Genomic DNA, 25,757 nt, shown 5'->3' with positions numbered 1-25,757 from the left:
TTGGGAAACATTGTAGAACGTTTTACAGCCTTGTAGTGCCATAGAATCATGGTCACTGAATTGTTTGGGTTGGAGAGGATCTTTAAAGGCCATCCAGTCCAACTGCCAGCAGTGAGCAGGGACCCCCACAGCTCCACATGGTGCTCAGAGCCCCTCCAGCCTGAAAATGATGTACGTGCCTGTCATAAGCAAGTACTAAATTGGGTAAGCTGCCATTAATGGATGTAGTTTTAGTCAGGTACAGTGATCAGTATATTTTATTTCTATAATGATAGACTCCTAGCAGGGTTTCTGGATAGGTGATTTCATGATAGTCATCAGTCTTGTGAGTAGCTCAAGGAATTACAGCTTGACAGCCTTCGTAATTCTTCTAATGCCTTATTTTGTATATTAAATCCTCCACTAGTTTCTTAGAGAGGCACTTACATCAGTAAACAACCATTAGTAACTCATTGCTTTTGTTAATGAGCTTTGTGTGGTTTTAAAGGATGGTTTCTGTAAACTTCCAGCCTCTTTAAAACTGTTAACGTTGTGGTTTGGGTTACTTTATGGTTGAATTCACACAGGGGTTGTATTACTGAGTTCTGGGAGAACAGCCTGCAGAACAGTCTTAGTTTTAGTATTTCCATAGATTTCATTGTTAAGCATCCCATGTGGGTGTGCTGGTGGAGTGGATGTCTGCATTCTTTGACCCTGGGACTGTTAAGGTATGGCTGAGATCACTGACACAGCATTGGGCAGTGCACAGAACAGCATGGAACTAGCTGCTTATTTCTTGCTATGTCAAACACTTCAGAAGTTTCTGACCACTGTAATGACTGCATGTATTTTAGCAGGCTCACCGTTGTGCCTGGTCAGCCATGTCCTGTCACAGTCTGATGTAATCACACGTTATTTCGAGGTGTCAGAGGCACAGCCTGAAGTGATAGGACTTGTCCAAACCCCTGTGACAACTAAACTCTTCCCATACAGTCTTAGCCCTGAGGTTTGCCCAAAGCTCAGCATCGTTGCCTTTTTTTCTTTGGAGCTGACCTTAATGTTGGTACTTGGTTTGGCCTGGAGGAGGTTGTAGTTGGTGAGAACAGCAGCTGCAGGGTGCCTGCCTTCAGAGAGGAGGTGCTGCCTGGAAGCAGGACTGCACTGTCCTTAGCTCAGCACCCTGCCTGCTCTGTGTTATGCAGTGGTTGGTAGGAAAACAACACACTGTTGATTGGAGGTCTAAGAAGCTGAGGAAATGCTACTGTCAAAACTGTACTATTTTTCTTAAAGCAGGCTGGATTTTAGGTGGCTTCTTCAGTACTGTGCCTGTGTTTGGAACATGGGTACAGAATGGTATGATCTGGGTTCTGTAGTTCTGTAGTGTTCTACTGATGGCCTCATGTTTGTTGCATTGTATGTGTGTCTTTAATACAGTACAGCTTGATAGATGTTCTTAATCTCAGTGTTGGGATGTTTTACTGAGGGATGTGGTTTAGTAGAAAGTATTGGTGGGAGGTGGTCTTAAACTGACACAGGGGAAGTTTAGGTTGGATATTAGGAGGGAGTTTTTCACCCAAAGGGGGGTGAAGCACTGGAACAGGTTGCCCAGGAGGCTGTGGATCCCCATCCCTGCAGGCATTCAGGGCCAGGCTGGATGTGGCTCTGGGCAGCCTGGGCTGCTGGTTGGCGACCTGCACACAGCAGGGGGTTGGAGCTGGATGAGCACTGTGCTCCTTTTCAGCCCAGCCATTCTATGATTCGAGGTGGACGGTTGGATTGGATGATCTTGGAGTCTCTTCCAACCTTGGTGCTGCTGTGATCCACTGCTACATGTGTGGATCTGCCTGGGTGACACTTGCACAGAAGAAGCCCTCCTTTGGAATAGGAATCCACTTTCAGAATTCACCCACCATCTCTACTGGATATCACACAATGATGTTTGTTACTTACAGAAAAGTGTGCTATGAGACCTTCTAACAAAAACCCATTTTCTTTCAGACACTTCTTCACTACGCTGGCAGTCGGGGTGCATCAGAACATATTTTACCTTTTTTGGAAGTATATCGGATCTCCATCCAAAGCTTTGCCAACGCACGGCCTTACTTGACCACGGAATGTGAGGATGTTCTCTTGGTGCTGGGCAGGCTGGTGCTGTAAGTGTTAAGTTGGTACACCTGTGTTTTAAAATACATTTAAAGAAAGGCAGAAACAATACTTTACAAATGAACGGGCGAGTGGTTGAAATGCAGTGTAATACTTGACAGCCGTGTTTAAGATGTATTATCTAGTTCCTCCGTACCTGGGTAGGTGTAAAGGTATTGAGAAGACTCTGTTCCTTCATAAAGGTTCTAAAAATTATTTCTTTAGTAGAAGAAGCTGAGTTCTCTTTGAATGCAAGCTTTAATGCTAGACTTTCATGCATAGCTGAAGAAACCTGCATCGGTCTTGGTGCAATTGCTGCCTTTGTGTGTCCTTCTGCTTGTAGTGCAAGGAAGTTGTGAGGAGATCCCCTTCTGAAAACAAGAAGCTGTTTGTGTTGGTTACAGACGAAGTTTTGTGTGTATATAAGCCACGTGTGCCTTAACCTGAGCTCTCTGACCAGTGTCTGTAGGCAGTTGGATGATTTAAAGCAGATGGATTCTTGTAAAGCAATTCTCCTTTTTGTTCCTGTTCTTACTGGTGGATGCAAAATTGGAATTTCTCTTACTTCCTCACAGACACTTTCAAGTGCAGGGGTGCTGTTTGTGATTGCAAAAGCCGCAGTGTAAGGGCTTTCAAAGCCATCAGTTAGCAACCTTAACCCCAGAAGGGTAACAGCACTGCTGGTGAGGTTTTGTTCAAGGCAGAAGGACGAAGTTTCTGAACTTTAGCTATGAAGCTCTGTGTAAAATATGAGTAGTTTGGTTTCTCAGTGGGCTGATTTTTCTCTGTTTTCTCTGCCAGTAGTGATCTGAAGTCAAGTGTTGTTTTTGAGAACACGTTTTGTAATGGATGAGCTTGAAATATCAGTCAGAACCAGATATCTCCTTATGATGCTTTTTTTTTTTTTTAATATTTGGAGTTAAGAGAAAATATGAACTAGCAGTAGTTTATTTTTTTTTTCTACTTCTGCCTAGGAGAGAAAAAAACATAAAATCAGATTCCTTCCCACCTGAATTACCTTACAGTCCTCTCCTTGTTTGTTTAATTTAAGATGCTAACATGGAAACTGAAAGCTTACAGTGTAAATCATTCAGCTCATGGCCTTGTGGTTTCCTGGGCTGCACTGAGTGAAGAGGAATTGTCTTGGGCCTCATATATAATATGTCCCAATGTTGCCAAAAGTAACTTGTTTTAATAAAAAATATATTAGGAAATAAGAGCAGCAACAACACAACAAAACTAGTGGGATGTGTGACCTTGTAGCTGTGAAACCAAGCATCAGTGCCTGGTTGATGGCAGTGGCTGGAGCTCTCAGGGGGTTGTCAGAGATGTCTGATGAAGTTTTACTCTTCCTGTGCTTCATCCATGAAAGCAGAGTTGTTGACAAATGGATGCACTGCCAAAAGGTGATGGCATGAATAAGGTGTGACTGAGAAGTGAGGGGTGTCTTCCTATGGTAAGAGACAAGGCCAGGCTTTTGAGTTGATTTGCAACTCTACACATTCCTCTTGAAGACTGGCAGCTCATATTTTTATGTTGACTGAAACTGGAGTAAAAAATATACAAGAAATTGATGTCTTTCTCAGCAATTTTGAAAACTATTTTCAAATTCTGTTATCAGAATGGAAAGTAGGGCTGCGTGTTTTCCTCTGCTCACAGGACTGTTTTGCCAACGCATTAAAATGCATGAAATCATTTGCCATAACTTGAGCTTGCCGTAACTTGAGCTTGCCATAATTCAGTTTGGTTTGAAGCATAACACTGATGAGTTGATTTTTGACCTCAAAGACACGTTTCAGACACATTTCACTCATTTAAGGAGTGGTCAAACCCACCCAAAATGTTAAATCCAGCTGCCATTTTTAATCTTCAAGTTCTGGCACAGAATTTCCCTTGGATTCCATAAATCCTTGATTTCATTCCACAAACTGTAAAACGTTTGTAACATTTTACCCCAACTTAGCCACCTTCCTTCAGCAAAAGGAGGAACGGCCCATAACCAGCATCTGCACTTCTAAGGAACTCCAGGAGCTGGCGATGATTCAGTCCCTTGGATTGATGACATTCACAGCTTAGATGATGATTTGCATGGCATTATCCTTTTTTAAGCTTTTGCAGATAAATTTTCTTGGTGTAAGACCTGCTGATATTTAACCAGATGTGAGTTGCCGTGGCAATTGCATCCTCTTCTATTAATTTTGTAAGTCCCACTGTTTTACCAACCACCATTGGGGCACCATAGAAGGTCAGAAGTTGGAAGGGCCCACAAATATCGTTGAGTCCAACTCTGTACAGACCACCCAAAACTCAACCCCTGTATCTGAGAGCCTTGTCCAGATGCTCCTTGAACTCCATCAGCTTCAGCAGCTCTACCAGATCTGCTGACAAAAGTTAAATAAAATGGCTTTAATGTAATTTTTTTACTGCTTCATACAAATCATGAGATTTAGTTGTGTATTTTAGTGGCAACAAAGAAAACATTTCATTATCAATACCTCTAATGAGAATGGGGTGTTGGTATTTTCACCGACTGCCAAAGCAGACTATTTAAATTAGCTGCTTTATTCTCCATATTTCCTGTGACAGCTTTTCTTATTTTTCCATCTGTTTGGCTGCAGTCTGCTGATCTTACAGAGATCCATTTTTTATTAGGATGAGTTCTTGTCACATTGCTTGTAGCTGCTGCTGTGATGGTGTGGGGCTGCAGGCCAGGCAGCTGCCTCAGCTGGTGCCCAGCACATCTCTTTGCAAAACACCTTGGCAGTTTTCACTCTCTTATCATGTTCCCATCCTTTTTTTTAATCACTATTCCGCTGGTTCCTACTCATTTAGCTTTAGGTTTGCCTTCTGTCTTTGTATGTGGGGTCAGTGATGCCTGGAGTACAGCTTCTTTCATCTTTCAGGGTGCAGCTTGTGCACTCGGCTCACTTTGTGGCTGGTGTGGTAGAATCATCGTGTTCTTGTTATGGTTACAGTTGAGAGGAATCTGAGGAATGAAAGAGGCGACGCGTGAGGTCACGGGTGGTTCTGTGTCATGGGTTTTAGGTGTGCTCTTTTCCTCACTCTGAGCTCTCCCATCGTATCTTTATATAAGTTTAAATGGGAAGGAGAGAGGAGCTGAGGCAGGGAGTTAGAGGTTGAAGTTAAGTTCTGTGAGGGAGGAATAATATTACTTGGTTTGGGATATGGAAGTGTGCTGTTCTGATGGGAGCTGCCACAGACACAAACACTGCTTTCACACTCCCCTCATCCCCTGAAAATTGATGCTGGTGCAGTGTGAGGATGTTCTGGTCCATTGCTTAACATTAGAAAATAGAAGGAAAGCTTGGAGTGCTTGTGGTGTGCAGGGTGGGCGAGTGAGTGTGAGGGAAAAGGAATGGTCTTCGTTGTGGCCCTTGGATCAAATAGAATTCGGGATGCTCATTTACACAGCAGCAAAGCACAGGATCATAGAGGCTGGGAGGAGTATCTGCCCAACCCAGCCCCACCTGCTAAGGCAGTCATTCGAAAGGGACATCAGCATTTCCACATCTTCAGCAAGGTGTTTTACGTTCTTTTTCAACCAGTGGAAGAAAGGAGACCTGAATGTCTAAGTAGAAAGAACTGTGGTTAGAGCAGCGAGTCTGATGTGTATTGCTTCCAGGAGGAGAGCCCTTGCTTTTCATAGCACCTCTGTGAGGAGGCAGGTGTGGTAGTTCAGTGTCTTTACATGTCTAACACAGCATTATTCTGTCTAATGAGCTGCTGTAATTTAATTCACTAACTCAGCTGTACAGCTCTGCTGGCTGTCCTTAAGGGTTAATTCAACTCAGAGCAAATGCAGAGTAACTTCTGGCTGCAGGTGGATTATTCCTGCTGGTCTTTTAACACAATTAAATTGCTGCCTATAAAAGTGGTAGTGAAATAATTGTATGCAGATATGAAGCGTTGGGTTTATTTGACTCAGAGTTGCTCTGCAGAATAAAAAACATGAAATCAGGGAGTACGTTATGGGTAGAAAGCATGAAATGAAGGAGAAACCCCAAGGCCTTGTTCTTTAACAGAACAAAGGAGTGGGAAGGTTGAACAGCTTTCAGTAGAGTTACACCATGAAATTGTGCCTTTGAATTGTACAGAGTGATGTTAGGAAGAACCAGCAGCGTTCTGAGCTGAAGCCAAAGCTGTTCTGCTCAGTAGCAGTTGACTTTCCCTTTGGGGAGAATGGCATCTTCTTTGTTTTGTGTTCTCATCCAGGGTTGCTCTGAACGGCCGTTCCTCCCTCTTGCTTCTAAGGGAGGACAGAGAGTCTTTGTGCAGCTGTACATGAGTAACTTGTAACAAAAAATTAAAGACAATGACTTGTTTTTCTTGGCAAAAAAAAAGAAACCCAACAAATCTCTGGTTGGCTTTTGTGGCTGTGCTGTAAGCTGTTAGGTGGTGGTGTGCTTCACACTTCAGAAATGGCTCCAGGAGGAGACTGCAGGGCTCAGAGATTTCTTGGCTCAACTCAGTCCTGAGTTGCTACAGCAGATGATATTTTTCTAGGTATAAACTCAGCCCTTTTATTTTCACAGGCTGATATCTCAGTCTGTATTCACATAATGCTTTGGGAATCACGTCTAAAAATCTCTCCATAGGTCGGGCAGCACCCAAGTGCTTAACTGCAGGAAAAGCTCTGTGAAACCTCATTTTGCCTTGTAGTTGAAGCCTGCTATCTTCCCATAACTAGTACATAGATCAAAGAATATTTTTACAGCAAGCTTTTTTCCCCAAATTAAATTAGTGGAAGTAGATAGGACAGTGGAGTCTTTAACGAAAGAAAATGAAGTGTGCATCTTGAAAAGCACATTGACAGCAAAGCTGGGTGTACCCAAACTCACATTTGCTTGATGGCCATCTCTGTCTTTTCCCCTTCCCCACACTTAGCTCTTCTGTCTCTGGGAGCAGTGTGTTGTCCAGTCACATCTTCTAGTTAATATTTGGGAGTGGAGGTATTTAGCAATAATTAGCATGAATTAGAACTGTTGAACAATGTAGGTCTAACTTAGAGCAGCAATTTGGTGTGGTTCTTGTATGGGAGCCCTGGACTGATTTTCTTTCTTAATGTTGAGGTGAAGTGTGGGAACTTTCCTGCTGTACGTCAGCCCTGTGGTTTCTCTAGATGCTGCATTGTGGCTGATGCCTTCAGTTTGACTTGGTGATGTTGTTCTGTGCAGCACTTGGGGTTTTTGTTGTCTGTGTGCTCAGTGTAAGCTTAGATAACCCATTTGTGAACAGTGTAGGCAATAGCCTTAATGCTTTGTCTCCAAAGAAACTGGTCAGCGTTGATCAGGACTTTCCCCTGAGATACAGTGAGTGTTCTAAATGTCTGCAGTCATTTCCTTGTTCTTTTTTTCTCCTTAAAAATCAGCATTAGCCTGATGGTTTAAATGAAGGAACAGCAATTAGGTCTGACGTTCTCCTCCATTTCAGAAGAGTAGAAATTCTGTAGTGCAAAGTTCCTAAGCTGCACTGGACAGAGTTCCTTTTTGCTGATAGCAATCTTATGTTGTGCACGGGGAAAAGGAGCGCTCCTCTCTGTTGATGGCTGCCCAAATCTGGGGCTGCCGTTGGCCTTTAAGTTATTTATGCAGTCAAATGTATTTCAGCGTTGCTGTCACTTCTCTGTTAAGTAATGTCTGTCACAAATGTTATCTATCATAAAGACAGGATTTGTTCAGGTAGCTTGCTTACTTGCCTCTTACTTTTCCAGGAGTTGTTTTGAGCTACTCCTTTCAATTCCTGAAAGTGAATTGCCACATGAGGTGTGGCTAGAATTCCATCAGTCCATACAGGTAAGTGCTCTGGATTTCTTTTTTTTTTTTTTTCCAATTCTACATATTTTTAAATATATATTTTCCTTTTTAAAAAAATCCTCATTCAGCCTTTGCTCAGGTTTAGTAGCATATCTTATTTTAGGAAGAAGCTCATACAGCATGCTGATTTTGATCCAATTTAGCATGTGATCTCAGATGTGAGTAGAGATGTGCTGGGGAAGAGCTGCTGTCAGGACACACTGTTACTTGGTTGTTTGAGTGGCTGGATGTCATCAGCTGAGGGACAGCAGTCTTCTCAGGAGTACAACTTCAGCCTTGCCCAAGTTGATAGTTCTGTTCTGTAGTTAGGTCTTGCTGCAGGGGAGGCAGCAGATGATGTGTGTTTGCAGTGTCTAAGACTGGTGGCTTTGGCTCATCTGGAACATGAATCACAGTAGCAGAGAGGGGCTTGGGATAGGTATCACTAGGAGGCAGCAAACCTCAGCTGCTGTAGTACAATGCTCAAAAATGTGCTTGTCTTCTTTGGCACTTGTTACTTGGGAAGTGCTTTTTGGGTGTAACACATACCTGTCCTCAGATAAGATAAGTTTGTATACCCAGGAGTTGTCCTTTGTGTGTGTGTGTGTCTTACAGAAACTCTGTCATCCAGATTCTTTCTCTGATAAATAATTCCCAGAAGAGATATGAGTCACACTGCTGCATGCAATGCATGCTGAGAACTGGTGACTTCCTAGAGCTGTCTCTTGCAGTATTGCTGCATTAAGCACTTGTAATTTAAGAGATTCTTCTTTGTCTTGTGTATGTTGCACAATTTCTCAACAGTAAGAGCTGGGCATATCTTGAATTACACGCTTTTGTTCAAATGATGCCACAGGAATTATTTATACATTCTCAGGACTTGCAGTAAAACTGTTAGTCAGTAGTGCCATCCATGGCACACAGCACCTTTGCTGTCTGTCCCCTTAGTGCTCACCCCAAGGCTCTCTGCCCTGGCATCCCTAACAGCAGGGAATGTAAAGTCTGATCACTCTCCCATAGGAATGTTTTGAAAAGTGCCTGGTGTTGCACTGCTGAGCAAGATGAGAAGTGGGAGCTGTCAGAATGTGCTTGTACTTTTGTGGATAAGATGCAGGTTTGCTAGCACATCCGTAGCAGTTCTGTTAATCTCCCTGTGATGTTTGTGGTTCCTGTACCATCACATGTGCAGCTCTCCTAAAGCTCCAACCTGAGCATTTTTGGGCAGCAGTGCTGACTTTCCCTGTCACTCACCTGTCAAATTCCATGGCACGCCATCTGGCCGTGTATAAAGTGGGGAACTGATCTTGTGTTAAGCAAAAATAGATACTAAAAAATCTTCCCTCTGAGACTCTTTCTGATGAATTTGTTTTCAAACTGTACAGGAAGAGAAGACCTGAGAGAAAGAGCAGCTGTGTGAGCATGATGGTTGCTTAGGTCATTTTGCTTGAATGCACCTTGAAACTTTTGTGTGTTGTCACTCTTTTTTAGGTTCTTAGCACTGCTTAAGAGCTCCTGGAGCTCTGGTTAGGGGCACTTAAAGTCACTTGAATACTCAGGGTGTGACTGTAATGCTGAATTGTAAGTGACATCCCAGGCTCAAGGGCAGAAATCGCTGCTGTGATCATCACACATCTTTGAATCTGTAAATTAGCACCAGCTCTTCTACTGCTACCAACAGCTGATTTTTGAGATGGTCTTACAGACAGGTGTCTTGCTGGTTTGCTTTTTGAGTAATTTTTAGAGATTGCTTAGTCTTTAATAATGAATTTCAATTAGTGAGCATGCTGGGAGGTCAGAGCTGGAAATCTGGACTGTATTTCTGTCTTTGGGCAGAACTGCATTCCTTCTGTTGGCTTGCTTTTTGTTTTTCTGTCAGAGCAGTCTCAGGTGGAAGCACTGTCTCACGCTAAGTGTACTTGCAGTACATGGAGTGAATGCACTGCATGTGCAGCCCCTTGAAGCTGTCTGTTGTGGAAGAGTCGTGGCACAGCTGGATTTAGAAGAGAGCTCCAGTTTTACCTTGTAGGACTATTTTGGATCAGGTTGCTGAGGGTTCTCCTTCTCATTCTTAGTCATGTTAAGCATCTTTAAGAATTTAAACACCAAAATGCTGCAGTGAGCACATGCTCTATCAGGATTTCCCTTTATTATGACTGTTGTATTGACTCTTACAATTAATGAGGAGTTTAGCTTCATCTGGCTTCTGAGTATTCCCCCTTCATTCTCTTTTCCTGTGGTTGCACAGACCCCTCCAAAGGCCTTTGCTGGACTTGCTCCACTGTGACAAGTGTGTTGTACTACAGCAGAGCCTCAAAAATAGCAGATGGAGGGGAATGAACACTTGGCCAGCCTCTTGGTCATGCTCTGGTTAAGGCAGTTCAGCAGAGGTGACCTTGTTTGCTGTAAAGGCTTGTGACAGACTGATGTTTCCCTTACAGACCCTAAAGGCCAGTTCTACCAAGCTGGAACCAATCCAGTTGGTCACCAGCCTCCACAGATACTTAACATAAGAATCACAGCATGTCCTGAGGCAGAAGAGGCCCACGAGGATCACTGAGTCCTGGCTCAACAAAGGACTCCCCAGAATCCAAACCGTGTTTCTGAGAGCACTGTATGAATGCTTCTGGAGCTGCAGCAGGTGCCTTGGGGTGTTCTGTGCCAGGTGCAACGCTTGGTGTTTCCCTGTGAGGAACTTGCTGATGTATTTCCCTGTGTGGAACTTGCTGAAGTCCTTGTCAGCTCCTTCCTACAGCTTGTTGGAGCTCCTTCTGAACGACAGCTCTGCTCTGCAGCATGCCTGCTATTCTCCTGTTTTTGTGTGAGGTACAGACCAGCAGAAAATGTCCTCTTCCACATTATTCAGCCCATGAATAAAGATGTTGAAAATGTCAGCCCAGCGTTGACCCTTGAAAAATGCTAGTAGGAGACAGCTGCTCTTTAGTCTTTGTATGGTTGATCACAAAGCTTCTGAACCTGACAGTTGAGCTCATTTTGCCACCCACATTATTCTCCCCTTTTCCATATCGTGAAAAGTTAGTTCTGGAGATGCTATGGGAGACTGTTGAAAGTCTCGCTATGTCTGTGTGAGCAACGCTGCCTGCTCTCATGTCATCTGCAGTCTGTTGCTGCAGAGTGTATTCAGACTGATCAAGTGTTACTTGCTAAAGTAAGTCCTTTCTATTTCCAGTCCCACTGTTGTTCTTTATGTGTCTGAATGTCTTAATGTGTCGTTTTCAGGAGAATTTGTCCCACTCTCTTGCTGGAGACGTTGACTGTGATGGCTGACCTGTAGTTCCCTGGGTTCTTCTCCTTGGTCTTGGCAAATGAGGGCAATGTGATTTTGTTTTGTGGTTATTTTGTTGTTTTCTTCTTCCTGTATGCAGCAGGAGCCTTCCCACAGCAGTCATGCTCTTTGTCTGAAATGAGCAGCAGTACTGAAAGCTGTTGTTTGAGGCTAGCTGCTTACCTCCCTGCTCTACTTGCATGGCAAATTGTTTATGCAAATCTCTATAGTTAATAAAGCAGCACAGAATGCATTCCTAACTAGACTGGGGATACACAAAACATGTATTGCTTGTTCCTAGTCTTCCTTGTGCTTCTTGTGACAATAAGATCTCCCACGGATGTAATGCTTCTTGTTAGACCAAGTTGCAGAGCACTGTGTTCTTGCTTGTCCTCTGAAATTATGCAGCTGGTGTGTGATGTGAGCGTGGAAGAAGGTTGCAGGGAGTTCTGTAGTACGTGCATTTTTCTGTTGTTCTTTTTCAATATTGAGTCTTTGTGCAGTTCTTGCTGGGGATGATTTTCTCACAAATTTGCGCGCTTTCTCTGTTAACTGACAAAGCATCCCAAAGTCAGATGGACACACAGCCTCCTTGAAGAGCCTCGTGCTCTGAGTCCATCACTCACTAGGAAACAAAGCTGTCCAGGTGATGAATGGGCCAGTATCAACTTAAAACTGGACACAGGCTTTGGTGGTGAAGTAGTAACTGTTTATCCATTGTAGATAAGACAGGGGGATGGAGCTTGATCCTTGAGGTCCCTTCCAGCCCAAGTCATTCCATGATTATGAGTGTGCTGAGGTCCACTCAGAGCAGGTGTGTATAATTAGAGGGGGAAGAGGTGAAGGTTGCCTGTTGGCTGTGTTTTTAATTTGGTGCTTCTTAAGTAGCTTGTGGAGCAGTGTGGTTTTGTTAGGAATCCTTTAAGAAGCTTCTGAGACTCTCACAGCTGTGGATCAATTGAAGTGAAATCTCTCTGCAGGAATGTAATTTTCTGCTCATGAATCTTTTACTGGGAATAAAGCTGCTCTCCTCAGTAGATGGGTGCATCGCCCAAGAGTTAAATTTAGGTTTCCCTGTGCAGACTTACAGTGTGTGATTTGCTGCAGCATTAGAAATGGAAGTGATCTCACTAGTTGGTCTGAAATGAACATCTGATAACTAGAGACTGCTGAACATTGATATCTAATGTATTGAAGGATAGCTAACCATGAAATGCAAAGGTGTCTTTTACTCTGAATGCCTAATGGGGAAAGTCCTGAGGAGAAAAACTTGGGGGTTTGGTGGACAAGAAGTTGAAGGTGAGCAGCCCGCAGTGTGTGCTTGCAGCCCAGAAGGCCGACAGGCTGCACAGAAAGCAGTGTGGTGAGCAGGCTGGGGGGGAGGTTGTCCCCCTCTGTTCCTCTCTTTTGATACCCCACTGTGTTCAGCTCTCAGCCCCCAGCACGGGGAGGATGTGGAGCTGTTGCCATGGATCTGGAGGAGGCTGTGATGCTCATAGGAGAGCACTGTACCCTACAGAGGGAGACAGGCGGCAAGACCTGCAGTTCTTCAGCTTGGAGAAGAGAAGGCTCTGGGTAGACCTCAAAGCAACCTTCCAGTACCCAACGAGGGCTCCTAAGAAAGCTAGAGAGGTTTTACAAGGGCCCAGAGTGACAGAACAAAGGGTACCAGATTTAAACCGAAAGAAGGGAGATTTAGACTGGACAATTGGAAGAAATTCTTGGTGGTGGTGATGGTAGGGGCCTGGCACAGGATGCTCAGGGTTAGTGTGGGTGCCCCATGCCTGGAGGTATTGGATGGCGTTCTAGAGGAGTGTGTCCCTGCTTGTGACAAGGGGAGGGCTGGATTCTACCGGTCCTACTCAACCCAAGCTGCTGTATACTGTGTGATTAAGAATACTGCTAATTGTAAGCACAGCTCGTTAGAACCAGAGGATGCAGTCGTGTCAAATTCTGTTCAACTGGAGATGTGGCGTGACTGATGAGAGCAGCACTTCATTGCCCAGGCAGCCACCAATTGCTGCAGTTACTTGGGTTCACTTTGTCAGTTTGGGGGAAGTTCTGCTCAGTGATACTGTGAGTTTTTCAGAGATGATTTTCCTGCTAGAAACACAAGTGCTGGGATCTCTGACAGTTCTTTCACAGGTGCTCCCATTGCTCCCATTGCTCAGATCCTTCCATAGCTGAGGATGGCTTTTCATTCATTGCTTCCCTCACATGAGCAGATAGCTGAATGCCACCAACTGCCCTTCCTCTGCATGAACCTTTAGGGTGTGTGTGAATTTGAACTTCATACCAATGTGCTTTGATGCCTCTCAGAGAAACAACCAGCTCCTCACTAGCTTTAATGGTAAATATAACATTTGAGGCTCACAGTACTTCATGTTTAGAGCTATTTAGTCTTAATTCCTGTTTCTCGGATGGCACTCAGTGCTTTGCTGCAGAATTATCCTTCATCTTTTATATAGCAATTTCTTTATTTCTTCTTTTTCAGAAGCTAGAAAATAGCAGTAGACTTAAAAGCGAGGGAAATGCTGCACACATTCATGAAGAAACATGAAAATTGCAGAATCACAACTGGGGAATTTATTATTATTATTATTATTATTTTTGAATTAAGAAGGCAGTTAAGTTTCAGGACGTTGAAATTGGCAAACATTATTACAGAATTAGGGAAATGTACACAAGAAAGGATGCTGTATTATTAAAAGCCCAGTGCAAGCACTGAAGCAGTAATGGCTCTGAAGAACGGTGTGAAATTGTTAGAATGCAATGAGATATGAAGATATGTAATTAAAAATTACATGATTTTAATGGTTGACAAAGACTTCTAATGATTGATTTCCATTTTTTTTTAGGATTCACACGATGCTTTACTGGAATTTGGGAACAACAACCTCCAAATACTGGTGGACATCACAAGGGAAGGAGTGTGGAAAAATCCAGTTCTTATGAAAATTCTGTCCCAGCAACCTGTAGAAACAGAGGAAGGTAAGCAGGAGGTGCTGGCGATGAGGTGGGGTTGTTAAGAAGTAACTCAGTGCACCTTTGGTGGGGAAACAAGGATTTAAAGTCAGAAAGGAGTTGGTTTCAATGGCTTTGTGCAGGACGTGTGTACTGTGTGTTCATGCGTTGCTGAGTTCTGTTTATGGTCGACACTTCCTGGCATACTGAATGATGATCCCTGCTGCCAGATCTGCACTGTGGTTACACAAGTGTCATTAATAGGAATGTTTTCAAAAGGAATTATTTTTTTCTACTAAAAGAAGAGGTTTTGCTCTGTAAGCCGTTTGGCTGCAGAGCACTGATTCTAATATGTGTCATGTAGGAATATTTCAGGAATTCCATCGCTGCTTCTCTGTCTCATCATGCAGGGCTCCTTCCTGGACCTTTGTGTCTGATTGTATGCAGTGTAAGAACACACTGGTTTCTTTCTCCTAATTGTCAAGGGTCTTTTGAATCAAGCGTAGATCTGGAGACTATCAGGCTGTCTTTTTGTAGATCCTGATCACCTGGAAATAATCCCATAGCTGCCCTGAAGCATATTCCTTCAGCTAAGGCCAAGTGCCTGCTGCATCCCTCAAAAGAGAATCAAATTAAGTACAAGATTTTCAGTCAGATGTCTTTTGATCCAGTGTAAAACTGACTTTAACTCCTAATGCAGCTCCTTTGTGGTTTTGAACTTCACTGAATAGATTGTGCTAACTAATTACAGAAAAATCATTAGGAATTGCATTCCTAATATTGAAGGGGCTTGCAGCCTCTTGCGGTGACTGGTTGTATTTGGTTGACCTGGACCAAAAGGCTGGCGTGGCTTTGAAAACTACCTCAGAAATAACATTTTCCCTCTGAAATTCATTTCCCAAATTGTGGAAATATGGGGGTTTTTAACACCTTGAGGTGGAAAAAAAAAAATACTTGGTTGAAATATTCTGCTTCTTTGGAATATAAAGCTGCAATTAAAGGTTGAAGGTGCTGAATCTCAACTAAACGGGTGGAATCCTGTTCAAAATCACCTTATCAGTGCCCTTTGGGCACTGCTGCAACATAATTCCGTGCTACCTTAAGGAATGCTGTCCTTTGGTGTTATTTCTACCCGCACCCTGTTTCCTATAGCCCAGCATTCCTTCCCTCCTGAGTTGTTGGGAATTTGTGTGGGAGAAAATGCTCCATTTGTTGCTGCCCCTTTCCATCACCCATAGTGTTCTGCAGGGGAGCTGGGCGCGTTGCACAGCGTTGTAATGAACTCTGAGTGCAGGGAGGCAGCTTCAGGGAGGTGTGAATTCAGTCAGCTGTGAGTTGATGCATTCTCAAAGGCTTTTTTCTTTCCCTAGCTAATAAATTGATTACACGAGAAGGGCCTTCCTTTCTGCAGATGCGAATAAAACATTTGATGAAGTCCAACTGCATCCCACAAGCCACTTTCTTGTCAAAACTGTGTGCAGATTCTCCAGATATTGCAAATGTTGCATCTTTTCGCCAAGCCTACATCACCTGTGTGTGTTCTATGCTGCCTAATGAGGACTCCATTAAGGAGGTTAGTAAATCATGGTCCCTCTTTATTGGCTGTTTATCAGCATTTTACAAATATATTTGTGCAACACTGAGAGCTGAAGCTGGAGTGTGAGTGTCGCAGTTGAGTTCCAAAATATCAGTGATTTATTGGAGATGACAGCAGTAACTGCAACTCTCCTCATCGAGGCAGGTGAGTGTTTCACTTTTAGCTTTCACTGTGGAAGCTTGACTTGAGAAGAAAGGGCTGAAGGAAGTCTCAGGTCTTCCTTGCTTTGCAAACTGTCTCTCCTCTATAAAATACCATCGACAGAAATGTTCTGGTTGAGTGTCATGTTTTGGAACATGATTGTTTGGAATTCATGCTTATGGGCAGACAGCATGAGATTGGCTTTTGCAGCAGATCTCTTGACCTTTTTGGACCTGGGTTTTAATTGACAAAAGGGAAAAAAAAAAGAAAAAAAAAAAAAAAAGAAAAAAAGAATGCTTGCAAAATGCAGAGTTGGGAGTTGTAGTAGCATTGCCTTTATGGTGTATGGGTGCATTTTGCTAACTGCCCAAATGGAAGAGGGTCCTACAGAAAAGTAAAACTGAGTAGGAAACAGAACTCACTCCTACCAACTCTTGACACCGTTCTGTAGCTGAAATGTGTGATGTAAACTCTATTAAAAGGGGGCAGTGTTTTTGTTTGTGTGCTTGAGGCAGCTTCCTTTGGCAGAGTAAGCATATATTTGTCTTATAAATGTGCTCTTAATTTATTTTCTTTAGATTGCAAAGGTGGATTGCAAAGAAGTACTGGACATCATATGTAATCTGGAATCTGAGGGGCAAGAAAACACTGCCTTTATTCTTTGTACAACATACCTTACTCATCAGCTTCAAACAGCAAACGTGTATTGCTCTTGGTGAGTAATGCATATTACTGCTGCTTTTCATTCTTCTTCCATCAGTGACTTTCGTGTGAGAGAATTAAGCTAATAAAGTGCAAAAATACGTAGTGGAAGTGGATGCATCTTTAACTTAAGAAATATATCAGGCTAAAATACTTGTTTAGATAACTTATGACAAAAGAAACAAAAAAACCTACCACTACCACCAATCCTGCCAACTAAACCACATCCCTCAGAGCCACATCCCCACGGTTCTGGGACATCTCCAGAGGAAGAAACTCCACCACCTCCCTGGGCAGCGTGTCCCACCACTCTGCTGCCCTCCCAGTAAAGAAGTTCTTCTTCATATTTGTATGGAACTTTGTGTTGCAGTTTTTTTCCTCGTTGCCCCCTGTTTTGTTGCAGCACACAAAAGGAAAGAGACCAGCCCCATCCATTTCACTCCTGAACTTCAGATATTTGTAAATCTCAGAGATTTAGAGTCTTAAAGCACCAGGGAAGAGTTGTGTCATTGGAATGCAGATGTCAGCAGCTCTGCTTCGTGCCCTGCGGCAGAGCTGCATTGTGACTCATTGTGCCCAGTTTGAGTTTCTGTCTAAAAAGTTAAGACTGCGATTGTGGTTGTGTTGTTTTTCTTTTTCTTGACTATAAAGGGAGTTTAAACAATTTGTTCAACTCTAGATATCTGTATTAAACAAAATAAATCCTCTTGTCTTTACCCATTAAATAACAGGACGCAAACTGTTTTCATCCAATGCACGCATGGAAGTAAGGCACAGTAACTGTTCTTGTCAGCATTTCTAGGAGATAAAGAGCTGATGGAGGTGTGCAGTGTTTTCTGGCAACACTTAAATTATTGTGACATCAGCTCTGAGGTGTGTAGACTCCATGCAGGCTGTGTGTATCAGCAATGGGCTTATGTTCTGTTCTTAATTTTTGCAGGGAGCTGACACTTTTCTGGAGCAAATTGCAGAGAAGAATAGATCCTTCTTTAGATTCCTTCTTGGAGAGATGTCGTCAATTTGGCATCATTGCCAAGACTCTACAGCATTTATTTTTCTTGATAAGAGTCATACAGTCTGAAGTAAGTATGTGCTTCGTTCCAGAGGCTTTGGGTGCAACTGGAATTGTTTAGCTGAATTTACCGTTCTCTTAATAATTCTGCTGATCTGCTATGAAGACATCAGACATCTGACTTGTTAATGATTAAGGTCTACCAGTGATGAGGGATGGAGATTATGACCGAGTTGGTCCATGGAGTTGTTTCATGTAACCCTGAACTTGCGTACAGTTTGCTGTTCCACCTGGTTTTATACAAGTCCATTGGGCCCAATGGGATTTTTCCCATGGTACTTGGAGTTGCTGATGTCATCACAAGGCCTCCCCATTATTTTTCAGCTGTCTTGGGAATCTGGATAGGTCCCAGTTGACTGGGAGCTGGCAAACGTTTTTCCAGTTTTCAGGAAGAGCTAGAAAGATAATCCTGGTAGTTACAGGCCTGCCAGTCTCACTTCAGTGCCTGAAGAAGTTATTGAAAAATATCTGAAGAACAACATAGTCATTGGTCACAGCCAGCTCTGGTTCGTGAGGGGAAGGTTCTGTTTAATTAACTTAATTGCCTTTTATGACAAGATCACCTATCTAGTTTACCAAGGGAAGCCAATTGTTGCTACCTTTGTGGATTTCAGTGAAGCTTTTGATACTGTTTCTCAGAGGATCCTTCTGGACAAAACGTCCAGCTTACAGCTAGACAGAAACATAAAGGATGAGCGTTGGCTGATGGGTTGGGCCCAAAAGGTTATGGTAAATGGGGTGCTATCAGGCTGGTGGCCAGTCAGTAGTGGGGTTCCCCAGGCCTCCCTTTATGGGCCGCTTCTCTTCAAGCTTTTCATAAATGTAAGATTAGGAGGAGTTTTGAGCAAATTTACATTTAATACTAAATTGCCAGGAGCTGTTGACTGTTTCAAGGGTAGCGAGGCCTTGCAGAGAGTTCTTGACAAAGGAGAGAAGCTCTGCGTCTGGGAAGGGCAGCCTTGGCTACACGTGCATGTGAGATGCTGGAGGGCAGCCCTGCTGAAAGGGGTCTGGGGGGGCTTGGTCAGCAGCAGGGTGACCATGAGCCAGCAGCATGCCCAGGCTGCCAGGAGGGCCGGCTGTCCCGTGGGTGCATCAGGCACAGCACTGCCATCGAGTGAGGGAAGGGATTGTCCTGCTTTGCACTGTGTGGCCTCACCTTGAGTACTGTGAGGATCTTGGGACAGCACAGTGCAAAAAAGGTATAAAACTGTTAGAGAGTGCCCAAAGGAGGACTATGAAGATGGGGAAAGATCTGGAGAAGACATGAGGAGTAGCTGAAGTCCCTCAGTCTCCTCAGCCCAGAGGAGACTGAAGGGAAACATCACTGTGGCCCACAGCTTCCTCATGATGAGAATGGGGGGCAGCACTGATTTCTTCTCTCTGGTGACTGTGATGTGATGTGAGGGAACAGCATGGAGCTGTGACAAGGGAGGGCCAGGTAGGATTCCTCACCATAGGGTGTGTGGGCACTGGAACAGGCTCCCAGGGCAGCAGGCACAGCCTCAAGCTGTTGAAGCTCAAGGAGTGTTGGGACACCACTCTGAGATGTGGATTTGGACTGGATGATCTTTTAGGTCTTTTCCAACCTTGGTGATTCTATGTGTAATGTATAATCTGGTTTTTGAGTTGTCTTGCCTGGAGCCAGGGTTGGACTTGATGATCCTTTGGTCCCTTCCAACTTTTGAGATATTCTATGGTTCTGTGCTCTGACATCTAAACTAGTTAGTGGACTCCTCCACAGTGCAGTAAATGTGAGATGGATCCCCTCACTTAAAGAGTCAATGTTCCTTACATAAAGTAATTTAAAATGTTGTAGGCTGATGGTGATGGACTTGGACATGTAACACTCAGAAGCCTGAAGTATATTCCAAGTCTACTGGATGCTATTGTCACACAGCTCTTTTAGAGAACAGCTCTGGGATGCGTGTACCTGACAAAAGAAAGGAACGTTTGTGGCTATCTGATTTTTTTTTTTTATTTTATTTTATTTTTTTAACAGGCAGAAGAAGCAGGGCTTGCTGTGTCTGTTCTTTTGTGTGTGAGAGCCCTTCAGATCAGATCGAATGGAAGTGACGAAATGAAGACATCGGTGTGTAAAACAATAGCATGCCTTTTACCAGAAGACCTTGAAGTTCGAAGAGCTTGTCAGCTCACTGAATTCTTGCTGGAGCCAACTTTGAGTGGGTTTAATATGTTGGAGGAGCTCTATATGCAACCAGATCAAAAATTTGATGAAGAAAATGCACTGGTTCCAAACTCGCTCCGTTGTGAGCTGCTGTTAGCTTTAAAAGCATATTGGCCATTTGATCCTGAATTCTGGGACTGGAAGACTTTAAAGCGACACTGCCTTAAACTGTTAGGGAAAGCAGGTTCTGATTCAGAGGATGATGTGAGCTGTAATATGTCAATCAACGAAACCGACATGTTAGAAACTTTCTTCAGTGACTGTGATGAGGCAAAGGACCACAAATATTACGATGGGAAAGACCCAATAAACTACCACAAAGAAAAAGCAAGGGTGAAAAAACCAATTGGTTCTTCAGAACGATACCAGAGATGGCTTCAGTACAAATTTTTTTGTGTGCTTTGCAAAAGGGAGTGCATAGAGGCTAGGATACTGCATCATTCTAAGATGCATATGGAAGATGGCATTTACACGTGTCCGGTCTGTACGAAAAAGTTCAAGAGAAAGGAATTTTTCGTACCACACGTAATGGAACACGTTAAGATGCCCCCTAGTAGAACACACAGACCTAAAAAGAAGATAATACTAAAGAAAGAGAGATCACCACAGAAGACAACAGCTTCCAGCAGCCCCACTCCGACGCTTCAGGAGAAATCACATCAGCCAGAGCTCCCCGAAGCCTTTGGAAGTGATGCACATGAATATGTCACGTTCAGCCAGCTGGAGAATTGCCAGCTACAAGACAGGGACATCTACCCGTGTCCTGGGACGGATTGCTCCAGAGTATTTAAGCAGTTCAAATATTTAAGCGTGCATCTGAAAGCCGAACATCAGAACAACGATGAGAACGCGAAGCACTACTTGGATATGAAAAACAGGAGAGAGAAGTGCGCCTTCTGTCGCCGACACTTCATGACGTCCTTTCACCTGCGGGAGCACGAGCGCGTGCACTGCGGGCCTCAGCCGTACATGTGTGTGTCCATGGACTGCTATGCCAGATTTGGGTCAGTTAACGAGCTGCTTAATCACAAACAAACGCACGATGATCTTCGTTACAAATGCGAGTTGAACGGCTGCAACATTGTTTTCAGTGACTTAGGGCAACTTTACCACCATGAGGCACAGCACTTCAGAGATGCTTCGTATACCTGCAACTTCTTTGGTTGCAAAAAGTTTTATTATTCAAAAACTGAGTTTCAGAATCACCTTGCAGTGCACAATATTGCGGTGTCCAATGGGGAGGTGAAGCAAACGATGAAACTTGAAGAGTCTCAATTGCTTGAACAATCTGAAAATTCCCGTCAGAATGAATCCTTGGATCCCACGGCATCGCAGGAAATCCCCCAGATTAAAGAAGAGGCTCTCTCTGATAGTGAAGATCTAGACAGCGAAAGTAATTGCAGTCTTCATTGTGGAAACCACAGCGGGACTGCTGCGGTGAATGAAGGCCAGGTCCCTCCTTTACTGATTGAAACACTGGCTCACGGTCAGACTGTCCCGAGCTTCCTCATGTCCCAGGAAGGAGTTTTCCATTCAGCAGATGTGAAACAGCAGTGTTCCAATGCAGCAGTTTGCTTTGATGAAAAGAAATTTTCTTGTGGCTTTGAAGGCTGCTGTTCTGCACACAAGAACTCCAGAAGTGTGCACAAACACCTGCGCAGGGCTCATCCGTATAACTTCAAAGGGAAAAAAGGTATGGAAGTGAAAACTAAAGACTTTCTTGATTTGTTGAGTGATGCTCCAGAAAGTCAGTCCCCTACAGACATCAGTGCAGAGTTGGGTCATAAGGCAGACAGAAATACCGACTCTCCAGAAAACTCGTGCTGCAATATAAATGCTAAAGGAAACAACAGCTTCAAGGAAGAAACGTATCCTTCTTCTCCAGAAGCGTCTTTTTATGACAGTTCTAAAGAATCAGGTATTGAGGATAACATGTTGGAACTCATGTTAGGCTTAAAGCATCTCAGTTTAAAAAACTCTAACATCCAGAGTTCTTCAAGAAGTAAGCGTGTTTTGGGCTCTTTCCAGTCCTGTTCATCCAGAGACACCAAGTGCCCCGAGTCAGAAGTCGATGCAACTACCTCAAAGTTTCAGTTCCAAGAGCAGCAAGAAAACTTGCCCAGCCAGTACCTTACTCAACTGGCAGCTAAACCGTTCTTCTGCGAATGTCAGGGATGCACGTGTGAATTTGTGACGAGAGAAGCTCTCTTAATGCATTATGTTAAAAAGCATAACTATTCCAAGGAAATGGTTCTTCAGCTGAACATGTTCCAGCATCGCTATTCGCCTTTCAAGTGTCATATTTGCCAAAGATCGTTTACGAGAAAAACACACCTTAGGATTCACTACAGAAACAAGCATCAGATTGGCTGCGAGCAGGTGGCTCACAAGGTGTGTTCTAATGAAAAATTGGATCATGCCAGCTTGTGTCCAGACAGCGTGCACAAAAACAGCGCTGTCCCAACACCTGTCTGTCCAACCAAGGTTGAGTTCATTGACCGTTCCGAGCAGCACTGTCATCCCAAAAAGGAGGAATGCAGTTCTGAGACAGATTTGGAGTCCAGTGAGGAGACGGATGGAAACCTAACAAGAAAATCGTCTAAAATAGCAACTCTGGACAGCCATAGGGAGGAACTGGAAGCAAGGGAAGGGAGAGGCAGTAAAAGAACAGTTGCTAAAGGAAACTTATGTTATATACTGCACAAGTATCACAAACCATTTCATTGCATACACAAAAGTTGCAACTCCGCGTTTACCAACCAGAAGGGTTTGATTCGCCATTATAGGACTGTTCACCAGTATAATAAGGAACAGCTTTGCTTAGAAAAAGACAAGGCAAAAACAAAAAGGGAACTTGTCAAATGTAAAAAAATATTTGCGTGCAAACATAAAGAGTGTGGTAAGCGTTTTTTCTGTTCTAAGGACCTCGCTAAGCATTGTAGTGATTTCCACAATGAACACTTGGATGACCAAAAGCTGCTTGCTGGGACTGAGTCTGCAAGGTTTGCTTGCAATCAAGCCCAGTGTCCTGCTGTGTTTTGTACCTTCAGCAAGCTGAAACAGCACCTCATCGAAGAACATGCCAGCGGAGAGAAAATAAACAAAGATTTTGAAATCCATTGCGACCTCAACGGCTGCAATCGGATTTTCACCAACTACAGTCACTATTCGCAGCACGTGTATTTCCGGCACAGCGAATATTACGACGATCTCTTCGGGAGTCAGAAAGAGGAGCAAGATAATCACGACAAAAATAAAAGTGGGCAAAGCTGTGTGAGAGGCGGATTTGGCCTAAGCAAGCAGAATGGAAAGAGGGTCAAAGACAAACCGAAAAGGATTAGCAGAAGTAAGGACAAGCATTTGCTTAGTTTCAAAACAAAAGAGGAAGCCTTGCAGATGTGTCAGGAGAATTCTAACCAGACCCAGTACCCGTGCATGGTTGTGGGATGTCTGTCTGTTGTCAAGTTGGAAAGCAGCATATTGCGGCACTATAAGCGCACACATCAGATGACCAACATGTACATAGAGCAGAGGATTCAGAAACTCGTTCTTTGCGTTAAATGTGGCACAATGACTGAAAAGCAGGCCTGCTCTGACCCAGCCTTAGACTTGGATAAGAAAGACGTGGAAGTGAAAGAGGAGAAATCAGCTGATCCTGAATGCCCGCAGGAAGCGGAGGAGTCTCTCGTTTCGAACACTGAGCATCAGGATGTGAGCAGCGAGGAGCAGAAGCAATGTCCATCGAGTAGCGAGAGCTTCAGTACGGGTGCCTTCGTGTATTCGGGCACTTTAAACTGTAGCCACAGCTCCAAAAGCAGCTGTTTGGAAGAGCATAACGTCAGGGAGTCGGGCGTGGGGAACACTGAGGAGTTTTCTGAGAACAGTGAAAGAGAAAATAGCTCTTATTTCTCCGGTTTACAATTAGAACTGCCAAGAGAGAAAGAGCCAGAAGGCTGCGAGCAAAGCGCAGTCAATCCAAGTGCAAAAAGAAACGTGCTTTTTGCTACGAAAGACAAATTTCAGAAGCCTCCAGTCTCCAGACCATTTGATTTAAAGACATATAAACCAATGGGGTTTGAGTCTTCATTTTTAAAATTCATTCAGGAAAGCGAGGGAAAAGATGACGACGACGACGAGGAGTTTGATGAGGTGGTGGAATGGGAGTCCCCCGAGCAGCTGCCCATAGACAGAGCGTTGCAGAAAGAGGGAGAGGGTCAGAAGGACTCCACGCTGAACAGCTGTGCGAGTGACAAAAGCGTCGTCGTGCCCCAAAGCGATCCTGGGCAGCTCGCAGAAATGCAGCCCTTGTTGGCAGAGCCCTCATCTGCCCCTTCTTTAGACAACCTGAGGGCAATCTTGGACAAGGCGCTGACGGGCTGCGGAGACCTTGCCTTAAAGCAGCTCCATTACTTAAGGCCTGTAGTTGTTCTTGAGAGATCCAAATTTTCCACAGCCCTTATAGATTTATTTCCGACAAAAAAGGCAGACGAGCTCTGCGTAGGAAGTATGTGAGCAGTTCTGCTTGGAGCAGCTTGCCTGCACTGCTGCTATTGGGGAGAATTCACGTCAGAGCAGTAGCTGTCACAGTTCACACTGTTTAGGTTAGTTTAGACTGTTTAATTACATGAATGTATAATATCTGTCAAAAGCATTGGCCAAGTTAATTTAGCTCCCTCCTCCCCCCTCTATTTTTTTTTTTTCCTCCAATGGACTGCTGATTTTGGTGCTATTTAACACATCAGAGTACTGGAGGCTTCCTCCTGCAGCGTACGTGTGCATGACTGTGTATGGAACAGTGCTGGGGTACCAGGGTTTGGGGCGATGGAGTTGACTTGAATGTGCACCCGAGGGTGCTTTGTGTAACATATTGTACACTACAGCATCTTATATTTTTTGAGTTATGAGTTTCAATAAATTACGATTTTTCACCCATTTATTTACTGTACAGTAAATCCTTAGCGTGGCCTCCTTGTTTTTTGACCTGCTGCGTCTCGTTTCTCACCTTGGAGCGATGGCGTTTGGTTCCTCCATCAGTGTTTTTGCCCCAGTCTCCACGAGAATGGCGGTGAGCAAACAGCAGTGCCGTCCCTCAGCGACTCACAACTTGGAGCAGGGATTTGGGCATCTTCAAAGAATGCAGCGGAATCGGAATCCTTTGGGTTGGATGAAGACCATCCAGGCCAACTCCCTGCAGCGCACAGATTGTGCTCCAAGCAGCAGGGCCCTTTGCTGTATCTTTCCCATCTCATTTTGAAACTGTGAGAGGATGTGTGCATCTTCCTGTTAGGATTTAGGAGAGGAAAGATGAGGTCAAAATGTTAAATCTTGCACTGGGGTTGGGTGTCTGAAGTAAATGAAGCATCCTCCAAAATGCTTGTTGGTAACCAATATCCAGACAGATGAAGGTGGTGTGGCAGCAGAGGTGGAATCTTCCCACCATCATCCCATGACAGATGGCAGCGGGGGGCATCCGACAGAACGGCGCATTTGTGCTCAAGTTTGATTGTAATGAAACTCTGTGCAGGTTGTTTCTTTCCCATTTCTGCTTTCTGGTCCATAGGAAGCTGTGTCCATAGATGGGCAGGGAACATCCTCGTGCAGTTTGTGAATTAGTTGTGGGTTGTTTTTTTTTTTAAATAAGGACAATTCTAGGTGCACAGAATTGTCCAGCAGTAAGAGGGGTTTCAGCTTGGCATGGATGGAGCTCTCCTGTGTGAGAGAGAAATGCATCACAAGAGTTTGCCTGAGACGATGGGATAAATTGCTGTGGAAAGGCTTCTTGCAAATATCCGTCTCCAATGGAACTCAGGGTGCGTTGATTTCCCTCTCCTGAGATGGATGTGGGAACAGCAACAGTTACCATAGGCAGACAGAAG

At 44.0% G+C, this 25,757-nt stretch overlaps 1 protein-coding gene across 2 annotated transcripts in view; it reads left to right on the top strand.

The window, feature by feature from the left end:
• RLF (RLF zinc finger) overlaps positions 1-24,815 on the top strand; it is a 28,094-nt gene extending 3,279 nt beyond the window's left edge. Inside the window, exons 2-8 of one of the 2 annotated variants that reach the window (XM_042885600.1) lie at positions 1,978-2,132; positions 7,853-7,934; positions 14,076-14,208; positions 15,552-15,754; positions 16,498-16,634; positions 17,562-17,703; positions 19,696-24,815. In XM_042885600.1, coding sequence (XP_042741534.1) covers positions 1,978-2,132; positions 7,853-7,934; positions 14,076-14,208; positions 15,552-15,754; positions 16,498-16,634; positions 17,562-17,703; positions 19,696-24,393 — 5,550 coding nt within the window. In that variant the 3' untranslated portion in view covers positions 24,394-24,815. Of the gene's footprint in view, positions 1-1,977; positions 2,133-7,852; positions 7,935-14,075; positions 14,209-15,551; positions 15,755-16,497; positions 16,635-17,561; positions 17,704-19,695 lie in introns of those variants that run through there. The other variant, XM_042885601.1, reaches the window with a different exon arrangement.
• Positions 24,816-25,757: the final 942 nt, after the last annotated feature.

The sequence above is a fragment of the Lagopus leucura genome, unplaced genomic scaffold (genome assembly GCF_019238085.1).
Source record: "Lagopus leucura isolate 7727_CA_CO unplaced genomic scaffold, USGS_WTPT01 Super-Scaffold_100051, whole genome shotgun sequence".
Classification (NCBI taxonomy): Eukaryota; Metazoa; Chordata; class Aves; order Galliformes; family Phasianidae; genus Lagopus; species Lagopus leucura.
This window is presented reverse-complemented; position numbering and strand designations above follow the sequence as displayed.